We start from the raw sequence: 19,374 nt of genomic DNA, 5'->3' as shown, positions 1-19,374 counted from the left end.
GGGTAAAGGTTAATTTCTTTGTGCAGGCGGGGATATGTAGGGCATTGAGAATGTGAATGTCCGCAAACTTGCCATTAATCCTTCCTTCTGAACTGACACCGCTGTGTTTACACCTTCGAGAATCTCCCCCAGGTTTTTTTTGTTTTTTTTTTTTTTTTCCATTTAAAATGTACTCCGATTCCGCGACTAGCTTCTCTTCCTCTTCGCCGACCTGGGGCCGAGCAACCTGCGTTCTGGGGGAGGCGCCAGCGAGAACCGGCTCAGTTCCCGGGAGCAGGTGGGGCCCTCGGAAGGGGCGCCCAGGAGGGTCTGTCGAAGCCGGGGCCAAACCCTCGGGGCAGGCAGACTCGGGTTCGGTCTGCTCCCCATCACCACACCCCACACTTGGGTTTCCGCCACTTCAGTAGCGTACAGGGTCCTCGGCGAGGATGGGTGCCTCATCCCGGTACAGTCTCCAAACCTTCTCCGCTTACTCAGCGACCAGCAGCATCTGGGATTTCCCACCGCCTCTAAATCAGACCCGAGGAACTTGGAAAACCCAGGCTTCCTTGTGAAATTAGTTGGGAAGCGAGGACGTCCGAGCGGGCAAGGAGAGGGAAAGGGGCCCCAAAGCTCCCTCTCGCTCACTTCGTTAATCCTCCCCAGCGGCCAAACCCCGGCTCCCCGGGGCGAGGGGCGGGCCGGGGCCGGGGTGTAGGTGGCCCTGGAGGTGGCCCCTTCTTACCACCCGCGGTCCACTCTTCTTACTCACTGTCTTTCGGAGCCGCCGCTCGGCCGCCTTTAGCCCGGGGCAGCGCGGAGGGGCTGCGGGCAGGACCGAGGAGCAGCCCCGGACTCTCCCAGCCGCGCGCTCTCCCCAGGCCGGCCGGGCCGGGTACCAGGACCGTGGACGCCCCCACCAGGGCGCCGGGGACCGGCGGGCGCGCTCCGCTCCGCGCCCTCGAGGCTGGCGCAGCCGGGCTCCGCGGGGCACGCCCCTCCGCCGCCCGCCGGGTCCCCGCCCTACCTCCCTCCCGCAGCCCCGGGGCCGCCCCTCCCCCCCAGCTCGGGCGGGGGCGCGCGGAGAAGCGGTGACGTCAAGGGGCGCGCGGTGGCAGCACCTCCCCGCGCGCTAGTTAAAAAGAAGAAGAAAAGAGGGAGCGAAACATGAGAGGCTGTGTGAGGAGCTGCAGCCGCCGGCAGAGGAGAGCTCAGCATCATCTAGAGCCCAGCGCTGTCCCTGCCTCCGCCTGCCCCGCCACCGCCGCCGGTTCTGTTCCTGCTACTGTCTCACCCAAACAACTCCCGTTACACGGACAAGTGAACTTCTGGGGCCGTCTTCTCCTCCTCTTCTTCCCTCTCCTCTTCCAACTCCTTCTCCTCCTCTCACTTCCCAGCTGCAGCAGAAAGCCCCTAACCCAACTGACATTGGCACAACTGCAGACTGTGTCATCTGCACAACTTTATCTCGCTCCTCGGGCTCCCTCAAGGCATTGGACCCATCGCCTCGCCTTTCATTTTTTGCAAAGTTGCATCTCTCTACATATTTTCGCCCCGGCCACTTCCCTCTGCCTTTCGAGTGCCCTGCCGCCCCGCAGCCTCCTCCCGGAGCTGCGCCCTAGTGTCCTTGCTGGGCAGTGGCGTTACCCCCCCTCCTCGCGCGCCCTGCCCCTGCCGCTCGGGGCAGACGATGCTGAAGATGCTCTCCTTCAAGCTGCTGCTGCTGGCCATGGCTCTGGGCTTCTTTGAAGGAGATGCTAAGTTTGGGGAAATAAGCGAAGGGAGCGGAGCGAGGAGGAGAAGGTGCCTGAATGGGAACCCCCCGAGGCGCCTGAAAAGGAGAGACAGGCGGATGATGCCCCAGCTGGATCTGCTGAGTGGGGGAGAGATGCTGTGTGGTGCCTTCTATCCTCGGCTGTCCTGCTGCCTGCGGAGTGACAGCCCGGGACTGGGGCGCGTGGATAACAAGGTAGGCACCCACCGGCCTTACTGATGAGAACTTGGCGTCCTGGCTGGCTAGGGTCCCCTGTGGCTCTGGCAATGCTAGTAGTTGTAAGGAGGGCAAAACTTGTTTGGGAGGTTCTTTCTGATAACCGTTGCACAGCGCTAACGTGATCCCTATGTGTGTTCCTCTGGGGTGCACAGAAAACTCTCCCGCCCCTGGAGTCCGCGGTCGGGATGCTGTGCAAACTGCCTGTCTCAGAAAAGAGTCGCTTCTTGTGGTACTCGCATCCTGGGCTGGATAAATATTTTAAAAGAATTGCGATTAACAGTGTGTTTTGGATTGAATCGGGCATTGGCTGCGGTGAAACTGTAAATTAAGGCGGCTGTGGTTTCCGGTTTATTTTTCTAGGGCAAAAAAGATTTGTGCAGTTTTCCCCACGTGCTCGGTTAGGGAGAGGATTGAATAGTAAAGAACATTGAAGCATGGTTGGTTTATGATCCCCGGTCCCGTCAGAGGGGAATTTCTTGCGTTACAATAGTTAAACCAGCGAAAAGAAATTCCTGGTTGTCCAGTTAAAAACCCGAAAAACTGGCCAAAGATTTTGCTGGGGCTTATTTATCACAGAAAACGGAGATGATTCTCCGTCATTTTGTAACATTATAAATTCAGGCTTATAATCGTAAATTAGTTGTCTAGGAAGATCTCCAGAAACTTGTTTTAGAAGCGCTGACACTTAGATTTTCCCTGGGCTGGTAAGTTTAAACAAATATGTGAATCGTGTTGTTTGAGTATAAAGGCGTGCTTTATTTTTGAGTTTGCAACACCTTTCTTGTCATGGGATGCAGTAATATGTGCTATCTACTGTACTCCAAGGGAAGAACGCTGGATCAGGTCATTAACAATCACTGCACGTGAAATAAACAGTCAGGTGTCTTTGCTCCCCCTCTCTTTCCCATTTTAGGTTTAATTAAGAATTCCTCTGTTACAACGCTGCAGTTGTCAAGGTCTGAGAGACTCTTGGAAAACTTGTGCTTCAGTCTTGCTGGCCCAGGCATCAAAAAAAAAAAAAAAAATACCCAGGCTGAATCTAATTTTTATGCTCAGTTCACGGTAGATTTCACTCTATTCTCATGTAAACAGCTCCTACGAATCAACATATGTGTCTGGGTGGTATCTCTCACTTTGTTTTGTAACAAAAAGCCATATTGCATCATTTAATTTGCTCAAGTCATGCAAATAGGAAAAAATCAATAGGACAAAAAGGGGTCGACTTATCCTCCTCCCCACTAAACTGCTGCCCACACACAGAGTCCTGTTGCTTATGGCAAAAGAATAACAACAACACCATTGTGTTTGTTAGTTGGTTCACTAATGGGTGAAACTAGAGAACATCATTCTCTTTCAGTCCCCAGCTCTGTCCAAATGTTCCTGCCTTGTGAGGGAGCATTTGTCCAACTCCCTCTATTCCCAGATGAGTGAGAACTGTCTTGCTGCAGGTTTTCAGCTGCAACTCTCTCTTTATTCTTACCATATGCAGCAGTAGTCTGAGATTCAGGGAACAGATATTCCAACATTTCATTCAAAACAATGTCATCAAGCTCCTGTGTTGTAATTGAATTAAGTTACAAAATAGCTACATTCAGATAATCTTAAGGGTTTTACCAGGAGCCCAAGATAACCAGGAAATTCAGAAAAAGGTTTAGAAATATTTGCCATTAGTTTTCCTATGTGTAGTATACCGTGTGAGTGTACCAACGATCTGGAGACCCCTGCAATACTGAACTCTTAAAGACCAGGAACATGAGGCATGAAAACTTTGTTCTTAACTCAATGTAGAGGGGAGCTGGGAGGGTGGACTGGAAGGGTTATAGCTTTTAAGAGATTCTATAATTTTTTTTTAAAGAAATCATTCTTTTGGAAGCAATCTGCCACGTTAGCTATCCACATTCCTTGCCGTTTTACGTGCTTCCAATCTCCAACAAACCCCTACTCATTTGGAAAATGTGTCTGAATTAAAGTCGGTGCATTAGATTTTGCTGGTCCCATTACAAATGGTTTATAAACCAACAATACTCAAATTGTTCAAAACAGAGATTTGATATAGTAATGCGTGTGCGTTCTTGACATATGTTAGTTCTCAAGTTTTAATAGTTTTTAAAACATGTTATTTTATAATAAACTCCAGTATTTCCTTTTTTTCCTCTAAGCCTTCCTGGTTTATAATATATGTTAGGGTCTTATTTCATAATGTGTGTACAGGAGGGATGATGGCTATTTGAAAGAGCCCTTTTTTGTTTATGAAAAAATACTTTCCCCAGAAAGATTTCTGCAGCTTTTCAAGAAACTACAGTAGTAGCCTTTTCCTAAGGGAAGAAACTTAATAGTCAAATACCATGGTAGTAGCAAACTAGAAAGGAATATTGAGCCCACTCAGCTGTGCAGATAAGCCCAGTTTCTGGACTAATCAACTTTCTTTAATGAGCTAGCATTGAGTTCAGTTCTTTAGCCATGGTATTAGTCTTTTATATTTTAATTTTTTGTATGATTTAATAATTTTGTGTATTGGGATAAGATTAACTAAGCATTACAAAAAAGTCCTGCCAAAATTGGGGAAGTTATATTGGGTTAGCAATATTTTTTGCAGCTCCTAATTATAGCATGCTAAAAGGTTCTAATTCCCATTAGCCAAATTGAATCCGCAACCAGCTAAAATACCCCCATTTCTAAAACTTGTAGCCACAGAGGCATAGAAGCTCTCTCTACCTTGGGTGGTTTCACAGCCAAAGCTGTCAAGGAATGGGTGAAAAGTAATTGTTTTCAAGTGTGCCCTTTTACAATCATTTGTTTGCTCTGGCTCTTTCAGGGACAAAGGCTATTGTTGAACACATCCAACTAAACAAATAACTCATCCTGGGGTCCCTTTAACAGCTGCCTTAGTACAATGATCTATTTACATATTAGCCTAAAATTGAAACTGAACTCTTTAATGACATAATCCAGCACTATAGTCCTGAGACGCATGTGTTCTACCCAACAGCTGAACAACCTTGGAGGCATATGATTTTTAGAAATAACTTTTTTGTGTACCAAGTGATCTGAAGGCGACATCTTAATATACTGTCATGTATTCTCTTCTTTTGTCCAGTCATTGAACTCATGTGGGTGCCTTTTTACCCCTCTTTGTTTCGTTACTTAATAAAGAAAGAAAAATACAGAAGGTCTCTGTCACCCATTTTACTGTTTGTTGATAAGCTATAGTTGTAGGCCACGCTTTACTGTGTATTCCAGTATTTATCTTACCTTTCTTCCATGGGTTTTACTTTCATGTGGCTAAAGATTAAAGGATCACCTTCCAGATGTTATAAATTAGTCAGCAACAGCCACAAACATTGCTAGGCATGGAGTAATAACGTTTCGAAGTTTTACCTGATTTCTAAAGTATATTTAGTTTAAACCACTATAATTTGATGGTTTTGTATATGGCTTTAAAAAATCGAGACAGGAAATTAGCTTCAATTTCTTCTTAAGAATGATGCCATTGTCAGACATAAAGTTAAGGTCTATACAGACACACACACACACACACACACACACACACAGGCAAAAAAAGAAGAAAAAGTACCCTACACACCCATGCTCATCCCTCTAAAACAGTGCTGCAGCTCTGGCTGAGTCAGTTTAATTGACTTCAGTAAGACTATTGGTTCATTGAAAGCAAAGCCAGAATGATGGCTCTATCTATCTTCGAATAGGTATTTACACTGCAGACCTCACACAGAGCAAAATGTTACCATCCTGCTGGGCCAGAACAGCACGAAACTTTAAAAAGAAGAATATGATACTTGATTTCAGATAATTTATTGACTCCTATTCCTGAAACTTTTGATGAGAGACTTTGTGGCCAGGACACATTCCAACAATTGGAAGAGACAAAATTCTTTAGGCACTAAAGTCACGCGCTTCCTGGAGAGCAGCTGGGAAGGTGTGTGGGGATCATTTGGTTTCAGCTCTAAAAAATAGAAGCATGCATATTCTCCATAAAAGCAAAGGTAATTACATTCCAGTTTTCCAGCCAGGAATAGAGGTGGCTTCAACATCCTGCAGTTGTTTGGTTCTCAGAGGACTGTTCTATGATAAACAAACAGAACGAAGTTGAACACTATTAATATTGAATTGATCTGGCAAGGTCTGCCAGAGTATGGACAATAAAAGACATTTAAAACATTCTTGGAATGCAAATTCTGAGTGTCTGGGATATGTTTCCTTTTAGAAAACTTTAACCATTTAAGCAATTGTCATTTAAATAAATGGATAAAAATTAAAATGCAAATGTGATTATGATTAATAATTTTGCTGAATATTGCAGATAGTTACAACATATCATATACGTATTTTTTCCAAAATAGAGTAACTTCTGTTGGAATTTTAAAGTTGTGAATACTTAAAGTCAACATTTTTTTAGTTACTTTGCTCTTTCAGATCCCCATTTTGTGATCACCTAGAATATGTTTATCATCAAAAAGAGGCCACAGGATTTATTCAAATTAGAACCTCAACTTATGAATGAAATGTTTGCCTTCAACAGTGATCTAGAATTTAAAATATTAATTTCAGTTCATAGGCGTAAAGAAATAATTAAATATATAGTTGTTTGAATTGGGAAAAGATATAAAATTCAATCCTCTTATGGTGTTTTTTTTAATATGAAAGATCAGTGCTTGATTTTAGACAACACTGCATTCATGTCTCAAACACTATGCCAATACTATAGTCTACATTTATTAAAGGAGCTCCTGAAGTCGTTTTTTTTTTTTTTTTTAAATTAGTACTAGAAACCGAGACCAATTTTATCTACTAATTACAAACCTCAATGACTCTATAACTCCCAACTTTGGTCTTATTGAACTAAAAGATGTAACATTATAAAAATAATGATAAAAGTATGGCTTGTTTCATTAAATTTCACTAAATATTACACAAGAGCACTTTCATTAGACTCGTGTTTATTCATGCATCTAACTAGCTGAGGAGCTAGTTAGAAAGTTTTTCCTGGCTATGATATAATGAATAATAAAAATTGGTCTTAAGCCTGTTTGATTCAGCTTTAGATATTATTTTTGTAGCACGTGAAAGGCAGCTAGTTCCTCACCTCAGAAAACTTTGCCTATGCGTGCTGTAGATTGAAAATTAATTGAAATAAAAGGAGAATATCATATTAGGAATTTCAGGAGTGAAACAGATTTTTACCTAAGATACAAATAAGCTCTGTCTTAAATTCTACTTTGCATAGCATTTGATAAAGGCGTTTGTACTTTTAAAAGTTAAATATCAGTCAGTACATACTTTGAGGCACTTAAGTGATAAAGGGTTAAAAGGTCTAAATGTAATTGTCTTTTAGTTTTTCTCGCCTGAAAGACAGCTAAAGGAACTTTAATTTGCAAGGGTAAGAAGCGCCTTTATGCATCCTTACCCTTTGATCTTCCATCCCAACCTGAGAGACTGTACTTGATATATCCTTCCTTATAAAGGCATTCTGTATTATGATAACTTTTTCACAGTCAACTGCATTTCCTGATTGCATTATTACAAAAAAAGAAAAAAACACCTCAAAGTAATTCTACATAACTTAAAAGAAGTTTGTTTCTGATTTATGGTTTTCAGATATTTTCTGTTACCAACAACACAGAATGCGGGAAGTTACTGGAAGAAGTCAAATGTGCACATTGCTCTCCACATTCTCAGAGCCTGTTCCACTCACCTGAGAGAGAAGTCTTGGAAAGAGACCTAGTACTTCCCCTGCTCTGCAAAGACTATTGCAAAGAATTTTTTTATACTTGCCGAGGCCACATCCCAGGTAAAAAAAAGGAAAAAGTAAATCAACTACTAAAGGTATCCTTGCAAGATACCTGTCCTTAAGTGTTTGCTTATGAGAGTGTAAAATTTATCTTGCCTTTCAAAATACCTATTTTACCTCATAATTAACCTTTCTAGATTCTTAACCTTTTATTGCTGCTAAAAGGAGTCTTGTAATTTCATTTTACAAGTAGTTTATGGGTTTTCTTGGAATGTTTTACATTTTTTGTGAAAGTGATAATACAGCTGATAATCTTTACACATGTTGGATTTTCAATCCAAATGTCTTCTTGGTGTCTTCTTTACCCATCAGTATCAATATCAAGGTAGCCTCCTCTTCTGCACAGCTGATACATAGTTAGGGGTTGTCTACTGACTTCTAAAATACTTCCTGAAATAAAATATGATTAGAAATCCCAATAAGTAACATCTTACAAAGCACTTTCACATATAATTGCTAATTTGCTCCTCAAAAACCCTGTGAGGTAAGTGGGAAAAATAGAGCCATCTCCAGCTGACAGATGAGAAAAGCTGAACCTCGAGAGTAGTTAAATTTCTTAACCAAAGTCATACAAGAAGATGACAGGGTAGACGTAGACATTCTTAAGCTTGGAGTGTCACAAATATACCTAGTCACTATCATGCATTGGACCTTCATAAATACATAGATTCTTAGGCATTGATTCATTTTACCATTAAAAAAAAAAAAGTCTGTAAACCTTTTGTTGTTTTAGTTGGAAGAATCAATGTAGAGGTAGAAAGAATTTAACAAGACAGTCTGTGTTGGTTAAGCAAAGTCACACACAAACAAATCTACTGAAGTTAACAGTTTATAAATCTAAATGGCATGTAGGTAAAAGATAACCTTCAAGAACTGTAGGATGCATTTGGAGAATTTTTTGAAACTACTATGTACATTTTCCTTTTTTCTCTGACCCAGAAAAGTATAGATTTTTTCTTTTTATAGGGATCTCTTAATATCCTAAGAAAACATTTTGTCTAGGGTTGCTTGCTTCCTCTGGTGTTGCCTAACATGTATCTAAACCTATTCCATGTGAAAATATTATCCTTGTCTTTATAAACTCCAGTGATGTTTCTAAGGCTTTTCTTAAACCAGCTGTTTCTTCCCCTTTATCATATTCCCCAAAGCAAAGTAGACTAGGTCACGGTTGCCTAGTTGGCCTGTGGAGGAGCGATAACAGATTAGATACCATCAAGGTTTGCTGCAAACTTCAAGTCTTGAAGATTTGCCTTTATCACTGTAAGTTGAAAGTCATATCAGCACTTAGCATTTTCATTCACATTTGTCCGTTTTAGAGAAACACAACTATGCTGGATTTGGGGACTCATCTGTGGGGGTCTTTATAAATTTGAAACTCTTTCAGTTTCCAAAACAAAACAAAAACAATAGCCACTGAAAGAGAGCGCAGCAAATAGCTCAGGAGTCAAGACTGCGAGCAAGTCACCCCCCCAAATCAACATCTGTGGTGACGAATGACAAATTTATTTTTCTACAAAGTTTGTATATATGTAAAACTGCTGAAGTGCATCAAGATGTCAAGTGCTTTTGGTGGCCACCCAGGCTGCCTTGAAAGATAACCAGATGAAAGCTCCACTCTAGTGGTGGATGGAGCACTGAGGGAGCTTTCCTGAGAGGAGCCATAGACTTTAGCAACAAGCAGAGGGGCTTCCCCTGCATCCCTCAGGTGCTAATAATCACCCTAAATACTGTCCCAAAAGCAGGCTGGAATAACACACTCTTAGTTAATTGATTGGTCAGGTAGACGGATCTTTGGCATGTAGGTTACCATTTCCTAAAGTATGATGAATAATGTGGTAAGCTTCCCCTCAGCCTCTGCGCCAACACAGAGGAGTCTTTACAATTCTGGGAAGCTAATTTTTTAGAAAATACAATGAAAGAAAATTTATGCTATGGCCATCTTTTTAAGTCTATTTAATGACATGCTTTACTTGGCCCTGAAGTTCCAAACTGCGCAAAACAGCTACTTTTTGATTCTTTTTATCAGGAACTGGTCAATATATTTTGACTGTCTTCACTAATACTGTCTTTTCTTTCTGCAAGTTGAAAACTTGAATAGGAAGATGCCCTAAGGGATATATTTTGCTAAGAGAAGGCAAATGCTGGCAAGAATTGGGAGACAGAGAAAATAACTGTGGCGACATCTTCATTTTCCACACCTGGGAAACCCTGGTGGCGTAGTGGTTAAGTGCTACGGCTGCTAACCAGAGAGAGGCTCAGCAGTTTGAATCCACCAGGCGCTCCTTAGAAACTCTATGGGGCGGTTCTACTCTGTCCTATAGGGTCGCTATGAGTCGGAATTGACTCAATGGCACTGGGTTTAGTTTTGGGTTTTTTCCATACATGAAGAAGTAAATATAGAGATCTGTCTATTCCTTTGCTTTGCCTTCATAGCTCTAGAATACTCATATACCTGCAAGAGAGCTGCTTGCTAAAAAGTTTAATTCAGAAATAGTTACCACCTGCTTATTTTCCCCAAAATGAGAAAAGTGGTATAGGAAAGGTACACTAGAGATTTATTAAATCATAATATTCTCTGGTTGTAAATTTGTTACTTAGGGAGGTAAATTCTTAAAATTTCTAAAAACGCCAAAATTACATTTAATAAGAAAAAATGCTCCCTGCTCAACACCACAGAAGTTTTCTTCTGCCTGAATTATGATGAGCAGGGTAGATAGTTTCCTATTCAAGAAATGGTGGATTACTATACTCTGGGAAGTTTAGAATGTCTGTCTGTTGGCCTTGCTTCTTCCTTTTTATCTATTATCATAATTATTTTTATCCAAGCTCTTAGACTGTCATCTCCTCAGCTGTAGGTTATTGTAGTGAGAAATGTCTGCATACAATTAGTTCAGTTGGCATAATCATGTTGCTAATGAGGCCAAGGTCAAGGGTTTGATCCCACTGAGTTTCCCTAGTCCATAGTCTCTCCTAACTGCAGGTATTTGCATATGTGTCTTATTAGTCCCAAGAAGAGCAAATCAGAGGGAATGACCAAACAAACCAAACCCAGTGCCATCAAGTCAATTCCGACTCATAGCAACCCTATAGGACAGAGTAGAACTGCCCCATAGAGTTTCCAAGGAGTCCCTGTCGGATTCGAACTGCTGGCCCTTTCGTTAGCAGCTGTGGCACTTAACCACTACGCCACCAGGGTTTCCAGAGGGAATGAATGGATACGTAAAAATCCACCAGCTCTACTAGAAAATACTCTCCAACACAGACCTTACTGACACTGAGTCGGAAGCTCTTTTTTTTTCCTTATGGTAATGAGCAGCATGTATAATGAGGAAAAATGACTTTTCTCCAGAATGCCTGCTGAAAGAAAAGCTGCAGCTCAGAATAGCCCAACCAAACCAAACTCACTGCTGTCAAGTTGATTCTGACTCAGAGCAACCTTACAGGTCAGAGCAGAGCTGCCCCATAGGGTTTCCAAGGCTGTAAATCTCTACAGAAGCAAATTGACACATCTGTCTTCCACTGAGCTGGTGGTGGGTTCGAACTGCCAACCTTATGGTTAGCAGCCAGGCACTTTAACCACTGAGCCAACCAAGGCTCCTCAATATCCCAACAGGGGGTAGTATTTATTTTATGTGTTCATAGTTTACAGAGTGCTTTGTGGTCCAGTGGGACTGGGTTCATGATCTAAGAGAATTCATAGTTATAGGTCAAAGGTATTTGATAAGTTATTAGGAGTTCCTAGATGGTGCCAGGGGTTAACTGCTGCTAACTGAAAGGTTGGAGGCTCCAGTCTACACAGAGATACCTGAGAAGAAAGGCCTGGTGATGTACTTCCCCCAAATCAGCCACTGAATCCCTGTGGAGCACAGTTATCCTCTGACATACCTGGGGTCACCATGAGTTGGAATCAACTCTAAAGCGGCTCTTTTTTAAAAAAAACATAAGGGTGCCATTTGGTAAGTTTCATCGTCCTTAGCAATAAATGTTACCCCAATGCCCTAAAATCAGTTCCTTGTTCTCATGAGAGTAAGCTCTTCACTGAAAAATATATGTTATTCATCATTTTCCACTGCAAAATCATTTAAGGTAAATTTTAATAAAGGTATTAATATTTCAATTCAAATATCATGATTTTAAGAAAAATGCCTGTATTTTTATGTAAAGGTCTCCTAAGCTGGCTCCCTCATTCATGCTTATTCAAATTGTCTAGGTTCTGTAAGAAGTTAGGAGTAATCAAAATAAAATTCTGTATTTTTATTTGTTATGAGAGCATAGTATCTCTGAAGCTGCAGAGTTTACAACTACGTACTCATTAATCTTCAGATGTTCCATTTGAAAATGATTTCTCATTTCCTCATGTTTGTCCCCAGCTGATAATTCCTTATAAAATGGAACAGCCACCAGCATTGTTTATTCATTTCCCCTTAACTTGGTGTTGGTTTCAGACTGTGATGCTGGAATATACAACAAGGTTTTTTTAAAAAGCAAACTCAGTTTCTTCTGAATTACACTTTGAAATATTTCCGTGACCCTGTAGGCAAACATCACATTGAAACAAAATTTTGCATTACTCAATTATATAAAAAAACAAAAACAAAAAACCCATTGCCATCTAGTTGATTTCGTCTCATAGCGACCCTCTGGGACAGAGTAGAACTGCCCCACAAGGTTTCCAAGGAGCAGCTGGTAGATTCGAACTTGCCTACCTTTTGGTTAGCAGCCGAGTTGTTAACCACTTTGCCACCAGGGCTCCAGTCGATTATAAACAGCCCTGAAACCGCATATACTCATGTATAAGTATATCCAGAGTGTGCAGTCTTTTTCATGCATGATTGGCATGAAGATCTTGCTGCTTCGTGGTAAACACACAAAGGATGACATATATGTGTGTGGGGGAGGTGTATATGCGTGTGTACCAAAAAATAAAAACAGTTGCCTTCGAGTCAATTCCAATTCATGGCGGCCGAATGTGTTTTGTCAGAGTAGAACTTCATTCCATAGAGTTTTCAATGGCTGTGATCTTTTGAAAGGAGCCCTTGTGGCACGGTGGTTAAGTGCTCTCCTGCTAACCAAAAGGTTGGCGATTCGAACCCAGCAGCCATTTTGCAGGAAAAAGATGTGGCAGTTGCTTCCCTGAAGATGTATGGCTTTGGAAACCCTATGGGGGCAGTTTTACTCTGTTCTATAGGGTTGCCATGAGTCAGAATCAACTCAACACCAATGAGTTTGGTTTTTGGTTTGGTGACCTTTTAAAAGTAAATCACCAAGCCTTTCTTCTGAGGTGCCTCTGGGTAGATTCTAACCATCAACCGTTTGGTTCATATCCAAATGCTTAGCCATTTGTACCACTTAGGTGGTATACAAATATATACGTATATATAAAATCTCCATGCAATTATCATGCGTGCAGAATATAGATCCAAAATAAGATCTAGCCCAAAACTGTGCAAAAAAATTTGATTCAGCAACTTAGTTTTCCTTTTGCTACTAAGAGACTTGGGTAACTCTACTAGGCAGTTTTCGTTTGTATATTTAGTCTTTAAAGGACAGAGGAGAAAAGTCTTTTGCAAACAGTGAATTGCTTAAGATGAGTAAATGCTTTGGCCTTCATTCCTCTCCCCAATTTCTAATCCCTAAATTTTTTCACAAAGAAAGATAACCTCCTTCCAGCTGCCTTGCCTCTCCCATGGAGTACCCTGCCCAGCTGCCATGCCTCCTTTTTCTGTCTCTCCCCTTACAGACGCTCCCAAGGACATCTGCTCTTACTTGCCTGGTTCCCAAATATATAAGCTCTTCCCCCATAGCCCGCTCAAAAATTGGCCTTGAAGAGTCTATCGCAGAAATTTAGGGATGATCCATTTCACCCAAAACTTTGTCCAAAATGTACATAAAGCTTCAATCATTTGAGACTCTCAGATTCTAAGTTTAGTTTTACGTTCGTGAGGGACCTAGGTCAGGCTTACAGAAAATAAACTTTCTGTCTTTCATGCTCCATTGGTAAGTCTCACTTGTTCTTAGAAATCTTTGCTAAATCTGGATCTGTTTCGTAACTTCTAAACTTCAACCAAGTTAACTAGTGCCTTTGTCCCAAAACTAGTAGGAATACAGTAATCTAACCTGTTAGATAAAAATCAAAACCTTGAGTGTAATATAAATTTGAGACCAGAAGCAAGAATTTAGGACATGCATAGAAGGCCAGCTCTAGCAACAACATCATATTTTGAGGGTAGAAGTCATCAAAATATGTAAGTGACTTTTATTGCTATGCTCTCCCATCAAAAAAACTAACACTTTATTAACTCAAATTGTAAAAGTAATGTCAAAATACTTTTTTGTCATAAAGTTCTTTACTTTCTTATTCAAAGACAGCTGTATGTATTTGATAAAAATTCTTAATACATCAGAAAAAAAATCTTTGAAATCCATGAAGACTTTCACATTTTTGTTTTGTATCATTTTTAAAAATGTATTTATTATGTTTATTTTTGGTGAGTTGACGGTATGTCAGCTTTCCTTAAAAATTTGAGTTTGACCATGGAAGTTCAATTAAAAGTTTAGAGTGTTTTAATATGTTTTGATTATTGACAAGAATCATTGAACTGTTGTTTCTGTAATTTCATCATTCATTAAACAAATATTTATTAAGTCCCTGCTATGTGTCGGATACTAGTGACCAGAATTTCAGCTCAGCCTCTGACGCACTGTTTGACTTCTTGATACTTATTGCCTCTGCTTTCTAAATACAAAGTGTGGACAGTGATGGTGAACTGCTTGACAGGAATGAAAGGATTTTTAAATATAATTTTTGCATACACAAAATAAATCATTACCTCCTGTAAGTGATATACCAGAGAAAGGCACCTACCCAAAACCCAAACCAAACCCGGTGCCATCGAGTCGATTCTGACTCATAGCGACCCTATAGGACAGAGTAAAACCGCCCCATAGAGTTTCCAAGGAGCGCCTGGTGGATTTGAACTGCCGACCTTTTGCTTAGCAACTATAGCACTTAACCACTACGCCACCAGGGTTTCCGAGAAAGGCACCTACGTATCTTAAAAGGGTAGCTTCATTATTAGCATTAATTAATTGCTTGATCATTACACATTGAGTCAGTCATTTATTGGAGTGTATATTTTTATAATGAGATATGTTATTTAATCCTATGGGAGTGAGAATACAATAAATATTGTAAAATGACCCAAACTGGCATCTGATGGCCTACCTCTTTCTCGATTCTCTTTTTTTTTCCTTAAAATGTTGTAAGGGAAAAATGCTAAACAGCAATCAATTAAGCTCACAGGTGCAACGTATGCTAAGTAAGGGAAGCTTGGAAGGCAATTCAGTAATGAGATTATTACTGGTTTATATTAATATATATTTCTTCTGAGCCTTTTAAAGCATCCAATACAATATTATTTCACATTTACTGTAGCTCTTAAAATGTTGGTTAAAGAAGAAATGGGAATTCCAAGCCAAAACACAAACAACTTTTCTTTTTCCTTTCATTTTATTATATATTTTTTCTTCTATGACATTTAAATTTTTTGTATAGATTATATGGTTTTTAAAAATTCTCTTTGCTCATTTGCTGTTTGGGGTGCTGAAAAAGTTTTGGATATAGACAGTGATGACGGTCGTACAACATTGTAAATGTAATTAATGCCACTGAAATAAATGTACACTTAAAAATTGTTGGCATGGCCAAATGGGTGTTCTATGAAGTTTACCGTGATAACATTCATTTAAATTCTCGTGTATTTTTCAAATGAAGTGGTTTTACAATAACACTAAATATTTCTAATGAGCCTTTTTACATTTTTTAAAGGTTTCCTTCAAACTACTGCGGATGAGTTTTGCTTTTACTATGCAAGAAAAGATGGTGGGTTGTGCTTTCCAGATTTCCCAAGAAAACAAGTCAGAGGACCAGCATCTAATTACTTGGACCAGATGGAAGAATATGACAAAGCGGAAGAGATCAGCAGGTTCATAAAGATAAATGCACTTTCATCTTTAAAAAACAAAACAAAACAAAAAAAAACGACCAGTCTTGTGGTTTTGACAGTGAGTCAACTGTCTGTGCTTATGCTCAGCAGCTGTGTCCTCCAGGTGTTCCCTCTCTTTTTGGTAGTTTGCTTCTCTCAAATCATATGAGCTTAAATGTTTTTAGTATTTTTTATATTTAAGCTACTAATCATATATTATGAGCTTGGCTTCTCAATGATTCATATGAATTTTATGTGTATAGTTTTAAACTTGAATTTTATGATTGTTAGCTTACAGTGCTGAGGAAATGTTCAGCACAATATTACTAGCAAATAAGCTTTCTATAAATAGATCTTAGAACTTGCCCTCAGGGTGCCTTTCTATAAGGTTGAATTAATGTAAGGCTAATTTTAAAAATTGTAGTCACTGAAAGATGAGCTAACAAGCTTATAAAATTTTTAAATACATACCTGTTTTAATTATCTCTCTTACTTTCTGATACAAGGCTTTTTTTTTTTTTTTTTTCATTTAAAAGAGTCGTAATGTGACCCTTGGGTTAGCAGCATGCCATGATTCCCAAAACCATTGATTCATATAGGAAGTGTATTTTGAAAAGGATGCCAAACGCATCCTTTTCCACTTTCATCTGGAGAAAAGCTTACTGGTTGTCTTTAATTTGTTTAGAAAACACAAACACAACTGCTTCTGCATTCAGGAGGTTGTGAGCGGGCTGCGGCAGCCTGTTGGCGCCTTGCATAGTGGGGATGGGTCGCACCGTCTCTTCATTCTGGAAAAAGAAGGCTATGTGAAGATACTTACCCCTGAAGGAGAAATTTTCAAGGAGCCTTATTTGGACATTCACAAACTTGTTCAAAGTGGAATAAAGGTTGGCTTTTTAAATTTCCTTTATCTTTACTCTGGCTATGTTAATTTTATTTTAGCATTATCTTTTTCATTGAAGGCATTTCTTTGTGATAAAAGGAAGATCATTTAAGGAGACAATCAGGAGGACAAAAAGGGAACATAATTATGGCAACAGAATCAGGACAATGACATTAAGTTTTCTGTTATTGGTGACTATTGGGCACGCAATTAAATTGATATTTTGACGTGATTTCCCTATGTAATTTACACATTAACATAATTTTGGCTCTATGAAGTATTTAAGTGTTGTTATAGTGGGCATAATACTTAGGATGGTATATCAGCATTTGCTAGTAGTAAAAAAGATCTTTTAGTTATTTTGGAAATTGCAAGTTATTCTTTTACCGTGTCTGTGTTTGAATCTGTGTCAGGAAAAAAAAAAATGATACTTGCACTATGCCTTCCTTGTACAGCGTTTTTACAGGTAAGTCAAATCTTTTTATCTGTAATTAGCTATACTATATAATATACAGGAGCCCTGGGGGCACAGTGGCTAAGCTTTCAGCTGCTAACCAAAAAGTGGGCAGTTTGAATCTACCAGCTGCTCCTTGGAAACCCTATGGGGCAGTTCTGCTCTGTCCTGTAGGATCTCTACGAGTGCCAAAATCGTTGCCACAGGAACAGGTTTGGTTCTGGGTCTATATAATATATAAGCGCATCTATTGCCTTCTTTCCCAGTTCGAAGTTTCACAGTAAATAAGTAGATATGTAAACAAAATTGTTGTTAAGTTTGCTTCATGAGAAAAGTAACAAGGTACAAAGTTATTACTAAACCATAAAGCAAATTGTGGCATCCTAAAATTAAGACCCATTGAACAGCTCATGACCATTTTAGAATGAAACAAAGCAACAGTTTGATTTGGGAAGAACTGGTTGTCCTTTTCATTTCTTAGCTGGAAAAGAAATCAAAGGTTTTACATTCTTCATATAGAAAGATGCCTGGGTGGCATAGTTTCCAGTCCACTACTAACCTAAAAGTTTGCTCATTTGAAACTAGCCAGTGACACCATGGAAGAAAGGCATGGCAATCTGCTCTGTGAAGATTACAGCCAAGAAAACCCTATGGAGCAGTTCTACTCTCTAACACATGGGGCTGCCCTGAGTCAGAATTGACTCAATGGCAACATGTTTTTATTCATATAGAAATGAACTCCTCCTTGCTTTGTTGAACTCTCTTCAGAAGTAAGGATACCAAAATAAGAAGAAACAAGTCAGGAAATATATAGATATATTCAGTACCTACTATGTAAAACCCATGTTCAGCTAAATTATGGGCGATGCCATACCATTGGCTCTGGGTGGCACAAATGGTTGGCAGTTGGCTACCAACTGAGAGATTGATGGTTCAAATCCACCCTGTGGAGATCTACTACCATAAGATTATAGCCTCTGAAAACCCTATGGAGTGCAGATCTACTCTGATGCACGTGTTGTTGCCATGAGTCAGAACCCACTTAATGGCAACAGATGAGAGAGAATGCCATACTGTTGGGATCAACTATCCTCAAGCTCAAGCTGTAACAGTATCACCAAGACACACTTCATAAAAGAAGTAAAACTTTAAGGAAGAGGACTTTGGCACCAAGGCACAGATCACTTGGAAAATCTGTTTAACTCAGTAGTTTCAGCTTTCTTCCAAAAAAGCTTTCCATTAGAGCTTACAGCAAATAACCAAAAGTCTGTTTTAAAATGAAGCATTACTGTTTTGCTTATAAGCATCCCATAAGTATCTTCTGACGTGTGTCTTGATAACTCACGGCCATTGGTACCTAATGAGCAAGGAATAAGGATGCAGCAACAAGGTCATTACCAGTAGCAGTGTATTTTTCTTACTGTGAAAGTAAAATATGCCCTCTCTTTAAAAAAGAAAAAAAGTTGGGAAAAATATTTAAATAATGATAATACCTATAGATCCCTGGTAGCGTAGTGGTTAAGAGCTACAGCTGCCAACCAAAAGGTTGGCAGTTTGAATCTACCAGCCACTCCTTGAAAACTCTGCAGGGCAGTTCTACTCTGTCCTACCCATACTCTGTCCTATAGGGTCAGTATTAGTCAAAATCGACTCATTGGCAACAGGTTTAGTTTTTTGGTATAATCCCTATAATTCTATCAGTTAAAGAAAATCACAGTTAACATTTTGATATATTATCTTTCAGCTTATATATTAAAATTAAATTAAATTTTCCTGACTACAAAGGTAATACAGGTCTGTATTAATAAATGTAGAAATGCACAAAGAAGGAAATTTTTTTTAGCTTTTTTTCTAAGCAGCTTTAAAATAAAAATGAAATCATATATACATCTTTATAGCCTCCTTTTTTCACTTAACCATGTCCCGTATTTTCCCAGATATGAAAACTTTCCTTAAAATTTTAGTTTTTCTCTCATTTGAGTGTCCCATTTCCTTATTCTGAGAAATTTAGAATGACGCCCATATTTTCTTTACACCATTGTAAATAATGTTATTTATCATTTTTGTGTACATATATTTAGCCTTGTCATGATAACTTCCTTAATAGTCGTTTGCAGGAATATAACCAAGTGGAAGAATATGTACCATGATACATGTTGTTAGTTTGCTTTAAAAACATACCAATGTATTTTCAAGTATTTGAGAAATTAATTCATAATTTTCAAATATTATTTGTGTAAAAATGTTTTATTAAAAAGATATGTATGATAAAAC

General features: G+C 39.5%; 1 protein-coding gene across 3 annotated transcripts in view; it reads left to right on the top strand.

The window, feature by feature from the left end:
• Positions 1 to 1,154: 1,154 nt before the first annotated feature.
• Positions 1,155 to 19,374, top strand: part of HHIP (hedgehog interacting protein) — a 118,534-nt gene continuing 100,314 nt past the window's right edge. For 2 of the 3 annotated variants that reach the window (XM_049905787.1, XM_049905789.1), the window contains exons 1-4: positions 1,155 to 1,948; positions 7,586 to 7,778; positions 15,607 to 15,763; positions 16,449 to 16,650. In XM_049905787.1, coding sequence (XP_049761744.1) covers positions 1,670 to 1,948; positions 7,586 to 7,778; positions 15,607 to 15,763; positions 16,449 to 16,650 — 831 coding nt within the window. In that variant the 5' untranslated portion in view covers positions 1,155 to 1,669. The remainder of the gene's footprint in view (positions 1,949 to 7,585; positions 7,779 to 15,606; positions 15,764 to 16,448; positions 16,651 to 19,374) is intronic. The other variant, XM_049905786.1, reaches the window with a different exon arrangement.

Source organism: Elephas maximus, chromosome 13 (genome assembly GCF_024166365.1).
Source record: "Elephas maximus indicus isolate mEleMax1 chromosome 13, mEleMax1 primary haplotype, whole genome shotgun sequence".
NCBI lineage: Eukaryota > Metazoa > Chordata > Mammalia > Proboscidea > Elephantidae > Elephas > Elephas maximus.
Note: the sequence above shows the minus strand (reverse complement) of the source record. Positions and strands in the feature narration are given on the sequence as shown.